The following is a 21,567-nucleotide window of genomic DNA, read 5'->3' as shown; positions in this document are numbered from 1 at the left end:
ACATCTTAATATTTTATCCTATTCCCACATATAACACATGCAAATAGTAATTATTGTTTTATCCAGTTTGAACAATAAAGATACATTGTTAATAAAACTTTACTCTTGTTTTGTACAGTATAATTTTAGTGAGATTAGATAGTGACAGTTATGCATTGTTTTAACGAAAAAAGAGATCCGATCTCGAGAGACAATTGTTTAATTGTTGTGTGAACTTAAGATCTCTTGGGAATTAATTAAAGTAAAATTTCTTCTAGTTTTTCGTATAGTTTTAGTGTACGTGAATATTATAATGTATTGTTGTGAATGAAATGAAATTTGAATAACAAATTAGGATTTGTTAGGAAGATTGCTGTGTTAATTATTTGCTTTGTCATTATTTATATATGAATGGGTATGTTAAGTTTTAATTGAGATAAAAGATACATGTATTTATGGGTTAATTTGTGTGAAAACTTGAGTAGTATTACTTTTCATTTTGTTGCCAAATTTAGCGTTTTGTTTGTTTAATTTTTTTTTAATTATGTTGACGTATTCCTAGTTGCATTGTTGCTAAAAATAACTGACAAAATGACATAAACAAACATACAAATTTGCACCACCATAAACACCTAGCATTTACGGCGTCGTAAAAAAGAAAACCATTCATTCATTGCCCCAAAAATTTCACACACTATTAAAAACTTATGTTCACTTGCTCATAGTACTACTTAGGCAGGCATTTCGTCACACCAACGTGACATATGCACATTAAAAGAGGGGAGAAGGAAATAAAACTGAATGTGCTACATGCCTGTTTGACAATTGTACATTGAGCTAAGATGAGAGCATTCGTCTTTTTGTGTGTGGTGGCGGCGTCGGTTGCCATGCCAACCAGGGAGGATGGCGTCATGGAGAGATTCGTTTCCACACTCCGAGACTGTGTGGAGACAGACACCATGCTGTGTTTGAAGGTGTGTTCAGTGCAGTGATTAGTGAAGTGATAAGATGTGATTATTGTTTCGGATAGATTTATCGGATTTCAATTGTTCTAATAGTGATCGATCTAGTATGGTTCTAATGTCCTTAAAGTTGTCGTCCTTTTGAATCTATGGTTTGTTTTCAAATTAAAGCTTAGAAGAAATTTAAGCTTTCAAAGCTCCGCTACTTACAGTTCGAGTATTAGCGATTTCTTCAAAACTAGATACAATAATATTATCTATTTCTATTTACTTTAACATTAACAGCTTTAGATAGATTACAAAAAATCAATTGAGCGATCCACTACTTGTCATAATTTTTATAATGAAATCGTCGAAATTTTTGCGGTTTTGTGGTTGCAAGTGAACCCACTTATCTACGTCAATGTATTATACAATATTATACTATAACAGTTAAATAAAAACTTAACCTCTATTTTTACAGGAAAAAGCGATGAAGTTCACAGAAAACTTGGCAGTCGCAAAGGAATTGAGTCTGGTCGATGGCATCAATTTCTCCAGAACTGGGTCACCACGTTCCGCCAGGAGCTACGAGCCCTTAGCCGACGATCCTAAAGCCAGGGAACTTCAAGTAGAAGAGAGAATCATGGACAATGTAGTCGACTTCCTGGATAACCACGTATTGCAGCTTAGAATGCCAAAGTCCTTCACTGAAGACAACTCTATTGAAGAGGAAGGTATGTAGATTTCACACATGACTTGCAAATGATTTACAGTACGGTTAACTGTAAAGCTCGTTAAGAATAGACAGATGATTGAATAGGTATAGATATGCTAAATAGTGTTCCGTTGTTTTTTGAGAACATTGAATTGGTCATTTTAATGATTGATAATTGAAAATTGAGCTGATAGAGTTGTAATTATATTATTACCTTTTAATCATAAATTTATTTATTACCATTGCATTGCATTGTATCTCGATTAACAAAAGCATTAGATGTTATAATATAATTACGCGTGAAGTAAGGCCAGGTTACAAATAATAAAAAAAAAACATATAAATTTTATTTCAAACCGCGTAATTCCATACAGAGCATAAACAATTACAAATAAAATATCTCTTAAACTAAATAAATACATTATATTTGGAAACTAAACATTTAATACATCATAATCATACAGTTATACACCATACATAAATAATACAGTTATACACCATAAAGGACAATGGGCACGATAACTTGTATCATTTATAAAATCATCACGAAACACCACTATCGTAATAATTCGTGATGTTTTACTAGTTCAATTACTTTCGTGAAATTTCTATTTGTGTTTTTATAGCCGTACAGAAAGCTTCATGTAAATGTTGACTATCAAATTTAAATGTGGCATGTAATGGTCGTTTATTTTGCATCGTAGAGGTCATTAAAACGGACAAAAAATTAGAATACTTCAATTAATCATTTCTTCTTACGATGCATTTACATCAAACGAACATAGAGCTTGAGGTAGAGCAAGAGTATTCTTTCGTGCACTTTTAGTATAAATGAAATCTCGTATTCAGTTTTAAATGTGCATTCGCTCGTTTGATGTAAATGCACTGTTACACGTTTTTGTTTCTGCCAATCTTTAAATTAGATTTAAAACTTACTTACCTTAAACTTACCTTCAAATCCTTGATTAAATATATTACGTATATTAAATACGATGTAAAATGTCTAGTTCTCAAGATTATTGTCTTATTGGAAGTTCGCAAAGTCAGACAAGCTGAAAAAGAAATTGAAAAGATTGTAAAATTTATGAATAAACACTTATGTCATACTTTATTAGAAACGGATGAAGATTATAATAATTACTACTTTATCCGTTTATTAATATTTGAATTGAATCTATTAATTAATTAGAATGATATCTTGAGAGATATTTAATATGAGAGAATTCTCTTGCATAAGACTTGGTCTACTTCTCGATGTCAAATTGTAATTAATATGAATTATTTTATTCACTAGCTATGTAATTAAATAAGCATAGTTGAGCGGCATGTGAATTGCGTAAGTGTGGTAATTTATTTTATTAGATTCTTTATGTTTTGGTTGAAGCTTTTTTATGTATTATTTTAAGTTCACAAAAAGATGTGGGTGCCTATTGACAATAATAATAGAATTGTCAATAGATGCAACAGATAAATCTAATAGACTTCAACGGTCTTCAAAGCTTTTGAACAATTGTTTTTTATTCTACAAATTAAAATCAATAAACGACTACACTGATAAAAAATAATCATTCATATTACCACAAATTTTGTTTCCTTTAGATGTACTAAAATTCATTTATCTTCCAGGCCGTGGCAAGAAGAAGAAGAAGCTAAAGAAGCTCCTCCCCATCTTAGCGCTCATCAAACTGAAGTTGGCTGCACTCATCCCGTTGTTCCTTGGCATCATTGCCTTCGCGGTATTCAAGGCTTACCTCCTCGGAAAGGTCGCATTTATCGCTGCTGCTATTGGAGCCTTGAAAAAGCTGTTAGACTCTAAAAATAGCAAGAGCAGTGGCTGGTCTGAACCTCCCCATGAAGAGCATGGTTGGGAAAGCGGCGGCGGTGGTGGCTGGGGCAGATCCCAAGACGCCCAGAACTTAGCCTACGGCGCCCATATTAAACAGGCGTAATTTATAATACCATAACTAATTTATTTGTGTGAATCTCTATTTATTTCTCGACCACCGTTTGTGAGCGTGCGTGTGACAGTATTTATGTATCCGATATTGTGCTTTAATCTTGACTGATTATATAGTCTATGTAGGTGTATAGTATGTATCGTTTTATATGTATGTGATTTTTTTTGTATATTATATTCTATAATAGATATTTTTATATGCTATGTACCTTCCTTCGTATATTCCTTACAGTATTTTTCGATAGTTTTCTTTTATATTTTTATCTATTATTTTACCAAATATTTTAAGTTTTTGTTCCAAAGATATATGTGTATTTTTATAAGTATTATGTTTATTTCTTATTAAGTTGTGTGTGATTGAGTGGAACGAGTCATATAATTTATTACCGAGTTATCGAGAGATTGCTTTAAGTTATTAAAATGACAATTATTTTGCGATATGTATTCGTGAAATTAAAATGTGTCTACAAATTAAAGATTTGGTTTCATTTTACCCTTACTACCTTTGCTATGTTTAACTAGCTAATAAAATACCTTTTAAGTGAAGAAATATAAAGACATTTCTTTTAATTTTTAACCAATAATACTAAGATTTTCTAAAAGCCAATACTCGACAGATATTACTTTAAAAAGTATTACACTAAAGAGACTATTGTACTCGTTCCGACGAGTCATGAACTCAGAAATCAAACAATACAAACCTGTTTAAGAGATCTCTGTGAGAATCTTCCGCAGAGAGAAAGTTATCCATCATTATACAATTTGAGAGATTAGATATTTGAGTGTGAGACAAACTGTTTAAGATTATTTATTGTTATTTTACACACGGTTTAAGTCCTTAGAAATGTCGATATTTTAACGAAGTACCTATTGTACTTAGGAATTGTAGTCTTTTCAACAAAACTTAGGGTTTATAATATTCAATTGACTATTATAAACCCTAAGCTTTGTTGAAAAGACATATATTCGAATAACTCCGTTTCGTTATATCCTTTTGAAAATACATTTAATTCTTATTCTTCTTGCATATAATCGGTACCAAAAAAGACTTATTGAAACAAAAAAAAAATGATGAGGTAATAGTTAATTAAAACAAATTAAATACAATAACCATAATTATAAATCATAATCAGTGATTACGCTTTCCTACAAACGAATTTAACCATTATATCACACACAAAAAACGCATTTTAGAATACATAACACCCGTAAATAGGACACCAAAGTATATATCACTTTCACTCTTACTATTCATATATACGAGATGATATAAGCGACTTAACTTTCATTTTTGTGAAAAATATTTGTGGTTATGTAATTTCTGAAAGCGATCGGATCCTGTCTTACTATATTGATGAATGGCCTTTGTATTTTAGTGTTTGGAGAAACATATAAGAAATTACCGTTTGAATAGACTTCTTAGCCACATAGTATTAAGGACGTTACTATTGTTTTGTGGGTAGAAAATGTTAAAAGCTCTTCCGATAAGCGGCGGCCTTATTACCTCGACTAAAATTAGTAAAAGTTATTTCTCTGTCTTTTATTCTATATCTATCTTTTATTCTAAATACGACTACATGGATATACATGGATCTAGAGAAACGAAATGTCAAAGAGCAAATATCCTTTACGTTACAACTGAGTTACAATTAATCTTCTAGAACTTTCTAATACAAATAGGATAAAAATCTCACTGTCCTTTGTGAAGATGTACAGCAAAATGCATTAACTTAATGCATCTCGTGTGCGCATCCGTCGAACAAGACTTAAGCTATATTTCGTGCGCTTTCAAAATCGTATTGAGCATACAAAACGCATGCAATTGCTATTTTTAACACTTAATGTATGGTTCCAGATAAGTCTTTGACAAACAGACGAAAGTTTTGTAAACAGATTCTGTGTGTGTGAGTTTATGATATTTTGTTTCATTTTTACAGAGTAGAGTGAGAGCCTTTTATTGTAAGTTCGACAAAATTCTTAATTTAGTGTTATAGAGGAACCGCGAGGGACTGGAACATGCTTCCTGAGTCTGTGTTCCCCGACGAGTACAATATGGGGGTCTTCAAGCGTAGAGTGAACAGGTACCTTCTAGGGAAGCGCGTTCCATCTTTAAGACCAAATCTCAGCTTAACATCAGGCGAGATTGTGGTCAAGCGCTTCCCTATAACCAATAAAAAAAAAGGTAAGAACATTCATAGTAAGATAGAATTGACAAAACAAAATTAGGTGTAATGTTCACTTTGATTTAAATTCATTCAAAATCAATTCCTAAATCGTTTTATTTCCTAATCAATCGAAGTCAATACTAATTATTCAAGCTCGAAAGTGTTCGTATGAATAAAGATTTTGCTCCAACACATTTAGCATAGTGATCGAAGAGTAAGAATAAGGACGTATTTCAAATAGAAACTTGGCTTTTCACACGTTCATAGAGTAAACAGTTAACACATTATTTGTTGTTCATATAATTACCGAACGTGACTCTATTAAAGATGATATTGTATATTCGTATGTGTTTTCAAAAAAGAGCAGGAATCTAAATGAAAATGAAAATATAAAAATCTTTACCTTTAAAAAATATATCTAAACGTTTCATTGTTAGTGTTATAACAGTTGGATTTTTTGCCCGTATTTTGGATATCAGAAGCGGTCTAAAGGTTACTTTACTTTGACAAATTGTACAGTATAACAAATATGATTAAATGCGTGTGTTGTAAGGAGCTTTTAAGTTGAATACAATATTAAGAACCATGCTTCCTGACTTTGAAGTCAGGTTCTTTATATCGTAAGTTTTGTTTAGAAACAAAGCTTAAAAAGCTCAAAAATTAAATAGCTTCTAAATCATAAAAATTACTTTCATTGCAGTCCTTTTCACCTACAATTACTATTTCTACTACTTCTACTATAATTCGCTTCTAATAAAAAGCTCAAAACTGAAATACCTAGCTAATAATCTAAAAAATTACTTTTATCGCAACCCTTTTCAGCTACTACTATTACTTTTCCTACTACTATCTTAACTACTTATACTGCTTCTTTAAAAGTTTAGATAGATAATATATTTTCTTAAAAAAGCTCCAAATTGAAATAGCTAATATGCTATCAAAAAAATCACTCTCATCACAACCCTTTTTACCTACTTTAACTAATCCTACTAGTACTAACTTTACAATTTACACCAGACACTTACTACACGTACATCTACCCTACTATCTATACTTCACACACGTCACACGTCAAAAATCAATCCCTATGGAATGCAGCGACCCCAATACGAGCTATAAATCTCGCCACACCCTGTAGGAAGCGGTACCATTGAGAAAGCTGGGATGAGTCAGTAGCTCTTGGCCACTTGGCCGTCGAGAACTGTGACCTTGACGTAACGGTATCGGCGTGTGCGCGCACACTGGTCGATTTATGTATATTAGATATGTATTTATTTAACTAAATTTAGCACGTTATTGGCATTTTTTAAATTAAAACCTATTGATAATAAAAAAATAACATAACACAATATAGGAATAGATAATGATAATGCAGCATAATAAAAACATATAAAATATGTCACACCATTTAAAATAATATGAAAAAGCTTGATCAATTACTAATACAATAATAATATTGGACATATTCTTATCTAATCAATTCCATAACTCAACTTTTGTTCCAAAAGCGGTTTCTAATTAACACTGTAGAACTATAAACAACATAGCATAATATTAATGTATGGACCAACGTTGCTATAATCAAATCATTTCAAGTAATAATAAATAAATAATCTTAAGAAACTACAAGAAAAACAATAATTAATATGCACATGAAGTATAGCCAAACAATGTATTTTAAGTTTCTTTTTTACAGTAAAAGCTTAGTGGGTAAGTAACTGCGTAGATTTTTGTTGTTGAGTAGTATAAAATACAATGTTATATTGACTATCTAGCATTTAAAAATTTGCCAATTCTCTCTAAAAATGATGTGAAGTTGGAGAAAAAATTAATGTACTGAATTTTCCTTTGATCAAATTGTGTGCGACTCTCACACTGCAATTTGTATTTGTGAACGAAACTTGTAATTTACTCTGCATAAGACCATAAAATTTAATGAAATAAATAAATAAAGAGTTTCCATTCATTAACCACCTAGTGTGATTCGACTTCCACGCACTTGGGTGCGGCACTACGAACTTTCGTTCCGTTTTGCGGCTTATTACAATGAACCTTACACGAATACCTTACGCATCGAAAATCTCACAGAATAACCGTCTCTATCGACTTTCAATACGAGTCATAATCGCTTGTATACATTTGTAGGTCAATAAATTATATACGGATGTGAGTATTGCGTACTTTCTTAGTTACGTGAAGTCGTTACGTGTCATGATATCATTGAACTTCGGGTGTCTGTAACATTAGATCTATGTATTAATAATTTTATATATGCAAATGCATATGCAAATTTATAATACTTGACTAGAAGTAACTTATTACTTAGTAGGCTATGCGATAGATTTCCTTTTTAATTTGACTTCAAACTTTTATGAATAATGTAGAATTGAGAATTCAGATTAAGGTCACATTGGCACATAATTATAAATTATGTCATGAGTAAATTATGTGTGTTAAATACGCATTAGATTCCTTATTTTTAATAATAAGCAGTTACATCTAATATTAGGTAGGTACAAAGTGTGATATTATAATAAACGATTTACGGGAATATATGTAAACGAAAACATCCTGTGTTTAAGTGTAGTAGTAGTTCATTTAAAAGGGAATTTTATTTCAACTTCGTAAAATTAATATGTGCCAAATATATGTGCTCATATTAACCTAATATGATAATTAATTTAAAACCAATAAATGTTCTAAAAATACACCTTTAAGGAGAAAGTTAATAAGTTAATGTTCTTCTAAGTGCTTTCCAAGACAGTTAAAACTAATGACATTTTACGAAAATCTCTTTAAGTTCAAAACAAGTAACAGTTAAGTAATTTTTAAGCACAAGTAGATGCAACTGTATTTATGTTAGTGTAACTGTTTAACATATTTTTCAAGTAAAGATAGTGAAATAAACTATTCTCGTTAAATTGACTAAAAATAGTAAAACTAAAATTTTAATTTACATTTTACTAGCTGCGCTTCGCGGTTTCACATACCGGTAATTAAACATATACAGCCTATAGCCTTCCTCGATAAATGAGCTTTCTAACATCGAACTACAATTTTTAAAATCGGACCTGTAGTTCCTGTGATTAGCGCGCTCAAACAAACAAACAAACAAACTCTTCAGCTTTATATATTAAGTATAGATTCACAAAGAAAATTTTTTTTTTCAGGTTTTAGTTTATTGCGAAAATTAACCCCGTTCGTCTAACAAATCATATCCGAGCCAGAATCACTTTTATAAAGTAGGATAAATTATATATTGAACATTGAAAAAATAATAGCATTAATAATACTTCTTAACATTACATTATTAATATAATTCCTTAATACACTTACTAGGAAAAAGGGTGTGACCTAAAAAAAGAAAAAAAAAACTTTGAAAGCATCACTCCTCTGATCAAATTTCCCAAATCCTTCTCAGAAAAAAAGAGCACAAGTATCAGAAGTCAATCTTCTTTGGCAAGATTCAAAGATACCAAAATCGTCGCCTATTCCGTGACGTGACGGTATTTCCATGACGCGACCTTGAAATTTTACTCTCAACGCGCCTAAAGAAGTTTCATCCTAAAAATTTTGAAAAGTATTTCTCTTCCCATCAAATTACTCATATTATACACATGCAACTGAAAAAATAAGGATCGTCTCCAAAAATCAATCATTGCTTACACCCGACCTCCTTCCTGCGAATATCTACTTTCACTGACTGCACCACGTAACTGATGTAACAATGCCTCTTGCCATTATTTAATCGTTTTATAATGAATGCCACTGAACTTGACTGAAACTAATCATGACGGATTTTGTACTAGTTTTAAGCTGGTACTTAATGCTATGACGTCGTAGATGTTAAGTGAGTTTTTATGTTGTACTAGCTTTCCGCCCGCGGATTCGCCCGCGTTTTCAAAGAAAAACCCGCATAGTTCCCGTTCCCGTGGGATTGCCGGGATAATCCTATGTGTTAATCCAAGTTCAGTATTATTTGTGTGAAAGAGTAACAAACACACACACATCCTCACAAACTTTCGCATTTATAATATTAGTTTATTTATGCGTATAAATATATACAATAAATATTACCAGGCAAAATTAATAAACATAAATTTTATTTAAAGTATCTAATTATGCTATTTATATCCCTTTTATAATAAGGCCCCATATTAAGGAAATATTCTAATTGTTGCAAAACGATTTGTGAAAAGGTTCTATCTATGACATCTTGTTTAAGGTCAACAGAGAAATTTTATTTATACAGAAGAAGGATCCGTATTTGCATAATATCAACATTCCTAACATTTCTGCTTGTCGGCAAATCTGATAACGTTTGGACAAATTCTTTACAATGTGGCTTGTATTGCAAACTTTTTTTGAAATCACTTTTTCTAGGTAATAAAGTACAGTACTCCAAAATTAATAATGCGCATGCAAATCTTCGCTAATTGTCGTATTTCCAAAATGTATTTCATTTGACTAAACAAATTTTACTAAATTATGCATGAAGAAAATGCATTTAAACACTCTATATACATATCGTCTTCGGACGCTCCGGGAATATGACAGTTACCGAACTGTGACGAAGATTTCTTTGTGCAAATGTATGATTTTTAGAACTATATAATATTGATGAGTACGTCTCCTAAAAACGCATACGCATATTCGATTGGTTCTTTACAATTATTGTTTATGTAGATATCATATTATTATAGTACGAAAACTATAAGTTATATACTTTTATAGTATAATTTTAAAAGCTTGAAAGAACGTATTATAAGGTATTAAACAATATGAATTGTAGCAGAATTTTCTTCATATTAAATATAATCGAAATAATTCAATTACTCCTACTCTATTCCTCATTCGATATTGATGAATGAATTGAATTGTCATTCAAATCAATTGAATTATACAGCATTTATATATGATAATACATTATTATTATAGACTGTAAGTTTTGTGGTCACTGAGTGGTTCTTCATGAATATATTTCAGAAAGAGTGAAAGTGTGTCCACACTTGACGATGTAACGTAAATTTTATGCCACTATGATTACAAATTTCATTCACAAAATGAATATTGATTATTTTTTAAACGGTGGCCATCTTTAAAAGCTTTTTGAGTCAATTTAAAAAATCGTAATATTTGAGGAAATTGCAAATTTTTTAACGAATATGAATTTTATAAACTTTCACTTAATTATATAATATACTTTAATTTCGAATGCAATTAAATCATTTTTATGGTTTCCTATCGACAGTAAATGTGATTCTGTTACAAATTACATATACGTTTATATAATACAAAATTCGTTAGTTTGATTACCTCTTTTTTTTAATTGTATCTATTCCTTAAAAAAATTCAAATAATTTAATTAATTACTAAAATACATAATTGAATGATGCTGAAGATGAATCCTGAAGTTTAAAATATTTTTCAATGAATGATCAGAAGAAGAATGATAAAGATTTAAGTATATGAACAATTTTGTTAAAAAAATGTATTATTGTGACGTATAGAAAAATTTCGTAGAAATGGACAGTGACACTCCGCAGAAAGTTCATTTTCTAACCATAAAAGTGACTTTACCGGTTTTACTATAGTCTAGCGTGACCCAAAAATTGTGATTAAAAAAATAGCTACATATAAAATTAGACATGTTTATTCAACAGTGTGCTATTCAATTTTATGTTAATAAAATAATATTAAAAATACTGCTTTTCAGCAAAAAATACAAAAAAAAGGAATTTAATAAAATTGATCAGTGAGCATATCAAAAATCTCATTGAAGAACTGTGGTACCTAGATGAAATGTAATAATCAGAGGTCAAACATTATAATTTATAATCAGCATACAATAGACACTTTGAAGTTAGATTGATAGTCGAAGAATATGCCAAATTGACACTACATTACGAGTTTTTGTTCATACACCACTCTTATATTCGTATATTGTAGATCCTATTACGTACGTGCTAAGTGGTATTTCCGCTTGTAGCTACTTTATGGTGTTTAGTACATAGGTACGAAAAATCAAACAATCACACTTTTTCTTTCGTTTCATTTACACCGACATAAGAGTGCGTATTTATTTCGTTGTGAACACACTTCGCTTTCTATCCAATATTTATTTTTCTACTTATCCTTATGTATGGAGTCTCATCAGTTAGCGTAAGTTGTCAAACAGTGCACACATATTTTACGTCATTGCACGAACACTTTAGTGGGGGGACAAAGGATAAATTCCATGACAATTTTGGGATGATATCATAACATCTCCATCATTGGATCTTGAAGTGTTCTGTAGTGTTTTAACACAATACATAAAATGTGGAAGATAATTGCTAGTATAGCCGTTTTGGCTTTGGTGCGAAGTAGCCCAGTGGAATATGGAGTCGGTGAAAATATCGTTGGTGCAGTATCGGAATGTATCGATAATGATACATCGTTGTGCTTGAAGGTGAATAGTGTTTTGTGGTTGTGAACGTGCAGTGCTTACACATGATTTAAAATCTTAAAATAATCAGTGCGACAAATAATTAGATAAAAATTCAAAGTGTATTCCTCCAATACACTTTTGTATATATCTGACATGTAGTGAAATCGATAACCAATCTGGTATACTATAAATTAAAACGTTATCATTGTTACAGGAAAAGGCATTGAAACTGACGGAAAAATTGGCTATCACTAAAGATGTGAACCTTCTAGAAGGTCTGACCCTGGTCAATACTGGATCAGTGCGATCAGCCAGGAGCTACGAGCAATTATCTGCTGATCCCAAAGAAAGAGAATCACAGCTAGAAGAGAGGATCGTCGAAAATGTTGGAGATTTCTTGGACAATCACGTACTGCAGTTGCGTTTGTCGGACGACTCCGGAGAATCGAGGGGATTAGATGAAGAAGGTATTGTGCATTGATATGATTAACATAATACTTCAATTTATATTTACTACATAAACTGAAATTATTCGTAATTTACATGAGACATATAATAAAAGTTTATTAAGTACAGTCCTAAGAATTCTACACGACACTAATGCCAATAAACTGTTGTGTTGAGTTATAATCGCTCCCTTTTTGAAATTTCTAACAACAATTAATACTGCAATATGCATTGTAAAGCTAAATATGTAAAAGTAGAGAATTCATCTTAATTGCATGTTACTTTAAGTCCATCAATTTTTAACGCTACTTGTACTGAAGTCTTATTATTATTTAACAAATTGTTTTGTTGTAATTTCCAGGCCGTGGCAAGAAGAAGAAGAACAAGAAGAAGCTCAAGCAGCTCCTCCCCATCCTCCTTCTCTTGAAACTGAAAATGGCCGCGCTCATCCCGCTCTTCCTTGGTATCATTGCATTCGTTGCTGTTAAGGCTGTGTTCCTCGGCAAGATTGCATTCGCTGTCAACGCCATTTCCCTAATCCGAAGACTTCTGTCAAAGAATAACAAAGACAACTCATCTGGTGGAGCAATCTCCTTCGCTCCCGCGCATACAGAGGAACACCCTGGATACTCCTACGAACCAGCACAGGGCTGGAGCAGAAAGGTCAACGATGCCCAGAGCATGGCCTACGCTGGACAACTTACGAACTAAATGAATAACGTGTGAATGTGTGTGTGAATGTATTTATGAATGAATGTTTGTCTCGAAAAAGTACCTCAAAGTAAATTATTTATTTATTACAATAAACTATTAATCAATTTATATCGTTTTTTAATTATGTGCCTGATAATAATTTAATACAGTAAACCACAAAATATTTTTAATAATAAAAAAATATTAAATTCTTGCTCCATTAATGCTTGAACTTATCAAAGAAAGAAGTATAGTAGTAACATTTTAAATTATATGGAAATAACTATGTCATTCACTACGGCATAACGTCTTCTCAGGCTTCATATGGCATCAATTACTTTAAAATGTTAATGTCGAAACAGAGAAGTGGGGACAATTTAGATAAAAAACTGTTACCAATCAAGCTTTTCACACAGTCGATTTCGTTTCGCTAAAGGACGTGGACCTTTAAAAATAAAAGTAAAATGAAGACCGTTTTGATATTGCTCGGTGTGGTGGCGACCGCGTATTCTGGGCCTATAGCTCAGGAGGATTCGGTTATGCGTTTGGTTGCTAGCAATTTTGTGAACTGTATGAGCAGTGATTTGAACTTGTGCCTGAAGGTAATAGTGATTGTGTTTACGAGGATTTAAGTGCATTGTGATAATTTAGTGCATTACAACGCGATTGTAATCAATTTCATTCGAGATTTTAATCGTTGCTTTGATTCACTCGTGCATTGTACCTGTACTGAAAATCGTTATGGATTGATTTAGATCAATTTAATATCGAGATTCTGCCGGAAGATGTTATATCGATACTTTTGGATTTTGCATGCAATAAAACTAGTGCATGGCAGTGATTTAATTTTGAATCAAATTTCTCAATCTTCGATAATATATCGATATTTTTTTTTTAATTAAACTTCTATTTTTCATAATTATGACTTTAAAAACTTTAATTAATTAATTAAATGCATGATGAAATATTTTAAAGTTATAGCTTCAACGAAAACTACATTTTTTTCCAAATTTACCAGTGAATTTAAAACCATAAGTCACAAACCTTGATACAATAATTTATTTCCAGGAACACGCATGGAAGGCAGCCGAAAGATTAGGCACAGTTCGCAAACTGAACATCATTGACGGTCTTACAATTTACAACAACGGTCCACGGGAGTCCAGGAGCTTGGAGGCGTTATCTACTGAACCTGAGATCAGAAACAAGCAACTGACTGAAAGACTTTGGGAAAGCACCACAGATTTGCTGCAGAAGAGTGACCTAGAGGTCAGCTTTGCTGGAAGCGACGATGAGGAAGAAGAATCCAGGTCTATTGATGGTGGTATGTACATTTTTAAAGTCGATTAGGTTAGAGAGAATTGATGGAAAGTTTTAGAAGTGATACTTGCAAATTTTGTGAATGGTATCGCACGTAACCTTTAGAAACAATATGGTTTTTTGATACTATATTATGTACTGTATGTTATATTTTTAGTAAGTTTTGCAGTAAAAATAGAAAATCCAGTTATTTGATTAGATAAAGAAAAAGTTAACCTAAAAAAAAAGCAAAGAAGTTTTATTATAAGTAATGTTAGTATAAATTTTGTTATATGTAAATTACTTAAATTGGCCACTAATATTCACCATAGCTTTTACTTTTGCTTTAAAAACCAGAATTAATTAAACCTTTGTATGTTAATGAAACTTATTCAAAATATTTAAAAGATGATAGAGATAACGTGACTCTGTAAGTCTTTATAATATTTTATTACTAAAAGTTAATCGTCTTATGGGCTATCATTATGCTATTCAAGAGAAGGAAAACATTTGGACGTAAAAATAGATAAAATCTGATCACCAAAATGATATTATTGAAACTATCAAGAAGTTTTGAAATAAAAAAACTTTCGATTAATCGCCAATAGCAATATCAAGGGTCAAATATTAATAAGAGAAATGGTGATAAATATCCCGTTGTGAGATTGCATAAGAGTGAAATACGGCATGGGGACAAAAAGTGTGTCAACAAGACTGGTTTTTGGATTTAAAAATTTCACCAGTTTTTATATGAAAGAACTTCACTAATTATTGTGCTGACCGAACGGTATATACCAAGTGTGATATACTTTTTTGATGTTGAGAATTTTATTCAAGTTTTACATTCGCTGTTTGTGACTGTAATGCTTTTAAAAATTGTGAATAAGTGAACAGTATTATAGTCAGAGTATTCAGATACTGAATAATTGATTATTTCCATTGATAAACAAGCTCAGCACTTAAAATAGGATTGACAATTGAGATGGTTATCGTTTTCCTTCAGCAAATTTAAATAAAATCAACATTTGAATCGAATCTTTCAGGCAAATCAGTTTTCTTTATTCTATGTATCTGCAACAAATTGATTTTATCCTATTCGTGATTTATGATGCTACATGTATGATTGTATATGGCTTTAACGAATATCGATTAGTAAAGTCACGTTCCATAGTACAAAGTAATATGAAAGCTTTGACATACTTGTGATCAACACCTCGTCATTAATTGCCGACATTGTTCATATCTGTGTTAGTGAGTCTTCCAATTTCACCATTCTTATAATTTTTCCTTCTCACGCGAATATATGTCATGCGTCAGGTTAATCACGATTAAGATCTAACTTAACTAGATCGTTTACAGCTATTGTAGATTTATGTGGCTCCCATGTTACCTGATTTTATAAGACCTTTAAGTTAATGTTTGAGATTTGTCTAAGGTGATTTATAAATGAACTTTACTGATACAACTATAATACTTGATACGATATAACTTCTTATTAGATTATCTAAGATTGGATACAAATTAAACATGATTAATTAAACTCGCTGTCTAATTGTAATGACAGTTCTAATTGTCAACTTATATTTAATTACATATTTTGTTAACAGCCGAAGAAGGCCGTGGCAAGAAGAAGAAGCAGCTCAAGAAGAAGCTCAAGCTCCTCATTCCCTTAGCTATCTTGGCTAAAGTGAAGGCTGTCGCTCTGGTTGTCCTCGCCTTATTGGTCATCGCTGCATCTCTCTTCAAGCTGGCTGTGCTCGCCAAGATCGCTTTCATCGCCAAGGTCATTGCTATCGTCAAGGCCCTCATCCTTGCCAAGAAGCATGCAAGCCAAGAGGAGCACACATGGGTCGCTCATGAGGAGCACCCTCCAGTTTCTCACGGTGGATGGGAGCAAGGCTGGTCCAGGTCCCGGAATGAGGCCAACAACCTGGCCTACTCCGCGTACCAGCAGTAATCTACCAAATAGTTTGAGTTAAGACGTATGACTGGTAATTTATTTGTATGCGTGTGATTCCGATTCCATTGATGTTTCTCGTTTGATTTTTCTTTGCGAATTTTTTGTTGTTTCTTGAATCGTATTTGTGATATATTCTTTTATTTTATATATTATTTCTTTTTGTATGTATTTTTATGCTATGTATTGTTTTGTATGTATGATTTTTGTAATATTTATATGAGTATTTATTTCTCTGCTATTTATTTTTATATATATTTATCGTTCTATATTTTATCATATCGTATCATATTATGAAATATCTATTTACTTTTTAATATGTTATAATTTCCATATTTATCTATTGACAATATCTTATATCTTTTTGACTTTATACGTTTTTAAAATATAATTTTTATGTATTTTAATAATTATGTTTATTTTTTGTAAATATTTATGTATATTCTTGTCTTGATCTCTTTTTATTTTTATTTGTTTTTATGATTGTTCTAGCAACACAGTATCGTGTATCACGAGATATGAATGTGGACTATTTATTGTGTGTTTGTATTTCAATAGTCATAAATAAACTGCATAATTTAAAAATATTTTTATTTTTTATTTTTTCATTCCCTAATGTTTCACACAATCAGTAAAAAATAGAAAAAATATCCTATAAATAGGAGTTTAATTCCCACATGACTTTACATTTGAATATTCATTTAACATTATTTTGCGGCTTTGCCCGCTTTCTCCAAAATTTAAAAAAATCACATACAAAAATCTCTCTCTTGAACAACTCTATCTTAAATATTTAAAAAAGCTTAACTCTATTTCAAAGATCTAACTATGATGGACGTACAGTGGGAACTGGGAAGTGACATTGTTTATACCTACTATGTAGTGAGTGATATTGTGCGACTTTAAAGTTTACAACAATATAATATTAAAACACTTGCAAAATGCTATTGTAAAAACATATAAAAGAACCCGACTTCCAAATTAACTTTTACTAAGAGTGGAAATTTTCAATGAACATACAGAAATTTCACCATACGCCAAATTAAAAAAAAAAACACTTTTTGATCTTAAATTACAATTTTCTGAGAAAATGAACTTTCTGCGTTTACTCAAAGTAAAAACACCTGACCTTAATCGATGAAATTTGGGCTACTAATAATATGTCAGTACTGTATCGAATCGTATAAAAATATTAAACTTATTGCCATACTAAAGATCTTATAAACCAGGCTGTTACGGAAAAGGTCAGTACAAACAGAATGTGATCAAAACACAATTTTTTTTTACACAGTAAGTACGATTAAAATTTATTGCCGTTTGTCAAAAGCAGCTTTTTATAGATGGGTATAACCGCGAAAAATTGTACATGAGTCATTTTTTCAATGTTCCCATTTTATTTCTCATATGGCATCAACATTTTTTGACAATAAGTGCTTTTTTAGATATGTAATAAAAGGTATGCTTGTGTTCTTTTAGATTATTTCATAAAACTCAATTTATCTCTTGCAGAAATATTTTATTTTATATTTTTTTTACTGGCCTCACTTTTATTTCCATACAAAAAATATTTGTCCACCTAACACCCTTGTGACAAAAACTGATAACCCCTACGAAATGGTATGACTGCCTCGCATTTTTATGAAAAATTTAAGTTATTAGATTCTTATTCAACATGTACATAAAAATCTTTTAATGCACAAGGCCTTAATGGATTTTTTATGATTATTTTAAAAACTGTCCACTTTTTTATACGTGTGTAACGTCACGTATGTAACGTCTCTAACTGCCATAATATAACAATTATCAGAATCCTTCTCTAATTTTCTTGAGTGGCAACACTATTGGCATGCTGGCAACATTTTAAAAACAAAGGCAGCCTTTTTTTTCTTTGAGAGAAATGATGTTTTGTGTTGATGTGAGATTTGTCGCTCGAAAAAAGTGTTTTTAAAGTGTTCAATTGCGAGGTAAGTATATATATTCTGTCTTATTATTATAAATCTTTACGTAGGTTTACTATAAAACTAAAGAATCAGACTACTTCGTGGGTCTTAGCATTCACAATCGAGAAGTAATTTTAATTTAAGGTTATGTCGCACGCATTTTTTGTCATGATTATAACGATGTGTAACGAAATGTGTTACGTTACAGTCATGACACATTGTTAGGCTTAGAACACATATGTCTATTAAAAAATTGCGCGAAATATTTTCAAATCTAAACGGCTGAACGGATTTTGATGCGCAAGATATCATTGGATTGGTCTAAAATATCATTGTCTATATATATTGCACGCCTCATAAGCGAAGCGTTGAGGTGGGTACTACTGTCACTTCGCGCAAAACATCTGATTTTTCAAACTTAAAATGTCTTTATGTATCATACATTGCACTTGTAAGATAATACATACACACACATATTAAGAAAAAACACTATTTTTAACATTCATGATATTTTTGATGTCATTTTTGTTATTTAAACTAGTTAAAAAACAGTTTAAAAAAGTTCTGTCTTGGACGTCCGAGTGTCTGTATGTGCGGAGGATTTTCTTGTTAACACGATAGCGACCGAAATACTTTACTAATCGAGTCTTTTTTTTTCTCTTACGCTTGAGTATGCTCAGGAATAGAACCCTTTCATTTTTCAGGGTCTGATTCGATGTGGTTTAATTGTTATTAAATAAACAAAAAAAAATATCGACTTTTTTTTTTTTTTTTTATAGTGTACTCAAAATTCACCATTATAAACTCGATTCTTTATACTATAAGCCAAGGTTTAAAAAAATAAGTTGGTAGTCAGTCCCTTAAACCTGCGCAGTTTCACATCTAGGTGGGGCCACAAGAAAAATAGCTCAATTATTACGGTACCGCTTTCTGTACTTTTCCAACTGTTTTGAGACAGTACAAGAGCATTGGCACATGAGAACAAGTGTATCTACATACTTATATTATATACACCTTTATAAATAATCAATTTTATTGTAAAGGATGAGATTATGAGGCGTGCACTTTTGGATTTTCCAAACTTTATTTTTTTATATTTTACCCGTCTGCGCATAAAAAAAGGATAACGTTTTCAAATCTAAACGGCTGGATAGATTTTGATGTGCAAGGTATCATCGGATTGGTATTTATCTCTAGAATATCATTGTCTATATAGCTATATATATATTATAACCCGACTGCGGTTAAAAGGAGGATAATATTTTGTAGCCGTGTAGCCTCCGACTGCGTGTTATGAATTTGCAGTGTCAGTCGGGTTTTTTAATTTTTTTTTCAGATGAGAAGATCAAATTACAGTTGGCGTTGACGAATGCCGAAAGGCAAAAAAATATCGAGAGAAGTTACAAGTTCAAAATCCCGAGAAATATAAAGAACTACAAATGAAAAATGCAGAAAAGAATAAATAGCGGGAAAAAATTCAATTTTTTTCAATACAATTTTGATTTATATGCATCTTTTTGTTTTAATTCATTATTTTATGATATGAATTGGTTTTACCTTTATCTCCATTTTTTCCTGTCGTGTGAGTGTGAGACACCGAGTCGACGTTAATTTTTTAATGCTAGGAAGAAAAGATGACTGTTATATGTACTAAGCTTTATAATGGTCATGTAAGTAACATTCAGTCATGTATGTAACGTTTGTTATGATGTCATGAATGTAACGGTACAATTTTTCGCGGTCATACCCAGATATAGAAGAAAAACTTATGAATGTTACTAGAATATTAATTTTGGAAACCTAACTAGAGTATAGAGGAAAAACTTTTGTTTGTTTGTTAAGATTTAACTCAAAACCAGTAGGTTTTTGTCTAGTAAGACTGATTATTTTATTATATACAGAGATCGTCAAAAGGAGAAATGTTTTTATACTGGCTCCTTGATGAAGCCAAGACAAACAGCTAATATTTCGCTATTTGAACACTTTACTATGCTTAAAATATTGTAATAACACATAATATTACAATATGTGTTATTATAATGTTTTTATCAATTTGCTAAATCTTTCTACGAGCGACGGCTTCTTTTGTTTTTTTATTTCGTAAGGTTCAATGCACCTTTTTTGTATTCCAGCTTGTAAAACTAACCTAGGCAAACATGCTCCATTATCGAGAATGTGTGCTACTTATAACCAACAAATAATGCTCTTACCAGATCTTGATTTCGGTGGTAAATGTTAAAATATGTAATGACGTTTCAAAAGTGCTTCTAAAAGAAGTCTAATTGAATAAATAAATGTTTGAGTTTGAGTTTGAGTTTGACATATTTTTTGGATCTCTCGTACAGTGCATAAAATTATTCACAGTTTTTCCAGTAGCGTATAAAATAATGTAGTAGGTATATTGATTATGTTTTTCTTTCGTTTATGTTCAATTGTATAAGTGTAAGTGTTATTAATGCGAATGTTGTGTACACCTATAATTGATAAATACATTAGATACAATTAATTAGATAATGTCGTCTTATATAATATAATGTAATGTGTATTTATTGTTGTGTGTTCCATAAATTAAATAAATAAATAAATAAATGCACAAACACCTCGTAACTATGATTTAGTCTAGGTACCAATATCACACTAATCTTTTAAACCCTCATTTTTACATAAAACGCTTTAGTTATGAAATACTTAAATGTTTTTTTTACTCATTATTACATATTAATATTACACGCTGGATCATTTTTTTTAATAATGTGAAGCTTTTTTTTAATAATATAGTGATAAAAAATAATGTAGTATAGACGAAGAACCAAATTAATAAAATAAATCGTACACATTACGGATACGATAAGTTTTAGTACTTACAACTATATACCTACTATAGATACCTATAATTTAATAGAACTTAGGTTTAAAACGAAGAATAGTTTTCAAGCGCCTAATAAATTCTCAACGCAATAACATCTTGCGCAAGCGCGGAAGAAAGCTTTCTCCTTTCTATAAACTCGATTTCAAGGCCATCGAAGACAATGCTATTTTAA

At 31.1% G+C, this 21,567-nt stretch overlaps 3 protein-coding genes across 3 annotated transcripts; all 3 read left to right on the top strand.

Annotated features, from left to right (window-relative positions):
• Positions 1–781: 781 nt before the first annotated feature.
• LOC123702732 lies at positions 782–4,071 on the top strand. Its single transcript, XM_045650519.1, has 3 exons — positions 782–953; positions 1,405–1,657; positions 3,265–4,071. The coding sequence occupies exons 1-3, from the start codon at positions 822–824 to the stop codon at positions 3,585–3,587; spliced, it is 708 nt and encodes a 235-aa protein (XP_045506475.1). The 5' UTR covers positions 782–821; the 3' UTR covers positions 3,588–4,071.
• Positions 4,072–11,941: 7,870 nt separating this feature from the next.
• On the top strand, positions 11,942–13,459 carry LOC123702796. The gene is made up of 3 exons (XM_045650592.1): positions 11,942–12,211; positions 12,405–12,657; positions 12,999–13,459. Exons 1-3 carry the CDS (start codon positions 12,080–12,082, stop codon positions 13,346–13,348), a joined length of 735 nt encoding a protein of 244 aa, XP_045506548.1. The 5' UTR covers positions 11,942–12,079; the 3' UTR covers positions 13,349–13,459.
• A 282-nt stretch (positions 13,460–13,741) lies between these two features.
• LOC123702773 lies at positions 13,742–16,780 on the top strand. The gene is made up of 3 exons (XM_045650564.1): positions 13,742–13,932; positions 14,399–14,654; positions 16,237–16,780. The coding sequence occupies exons 1-3, from the start codon at positions 13,795–13,797 to the stop codon at positions 16,584–16,586; spliced, it is 744 nt and encodes a 247-aa protein (XP_045506520.1). The 5' UTR covers positions 13,742–13,794; the 3' UTR covers positions 16,587–16,780.
• The last annotated feature ends 4,787 nt before the right edge of the window (positions 16,781–21,567 follow it).

This window comes from Colias croceus, chromosome 24 (genome assembly GCF_905220415.1).
Source record: "Colias croceus chromosome 24, ilColCroc2.1".
Classification (NCBI taxonomy): domain Eukaryota; kingdom Metazoa; phylum Arthropoda; class Insecta; order Lepidoptera; family Pieridae; genus Colias; species Colias croceus.
This window is presented reverse-complemented; position numbering and strand designations above follow the sequence as displayed.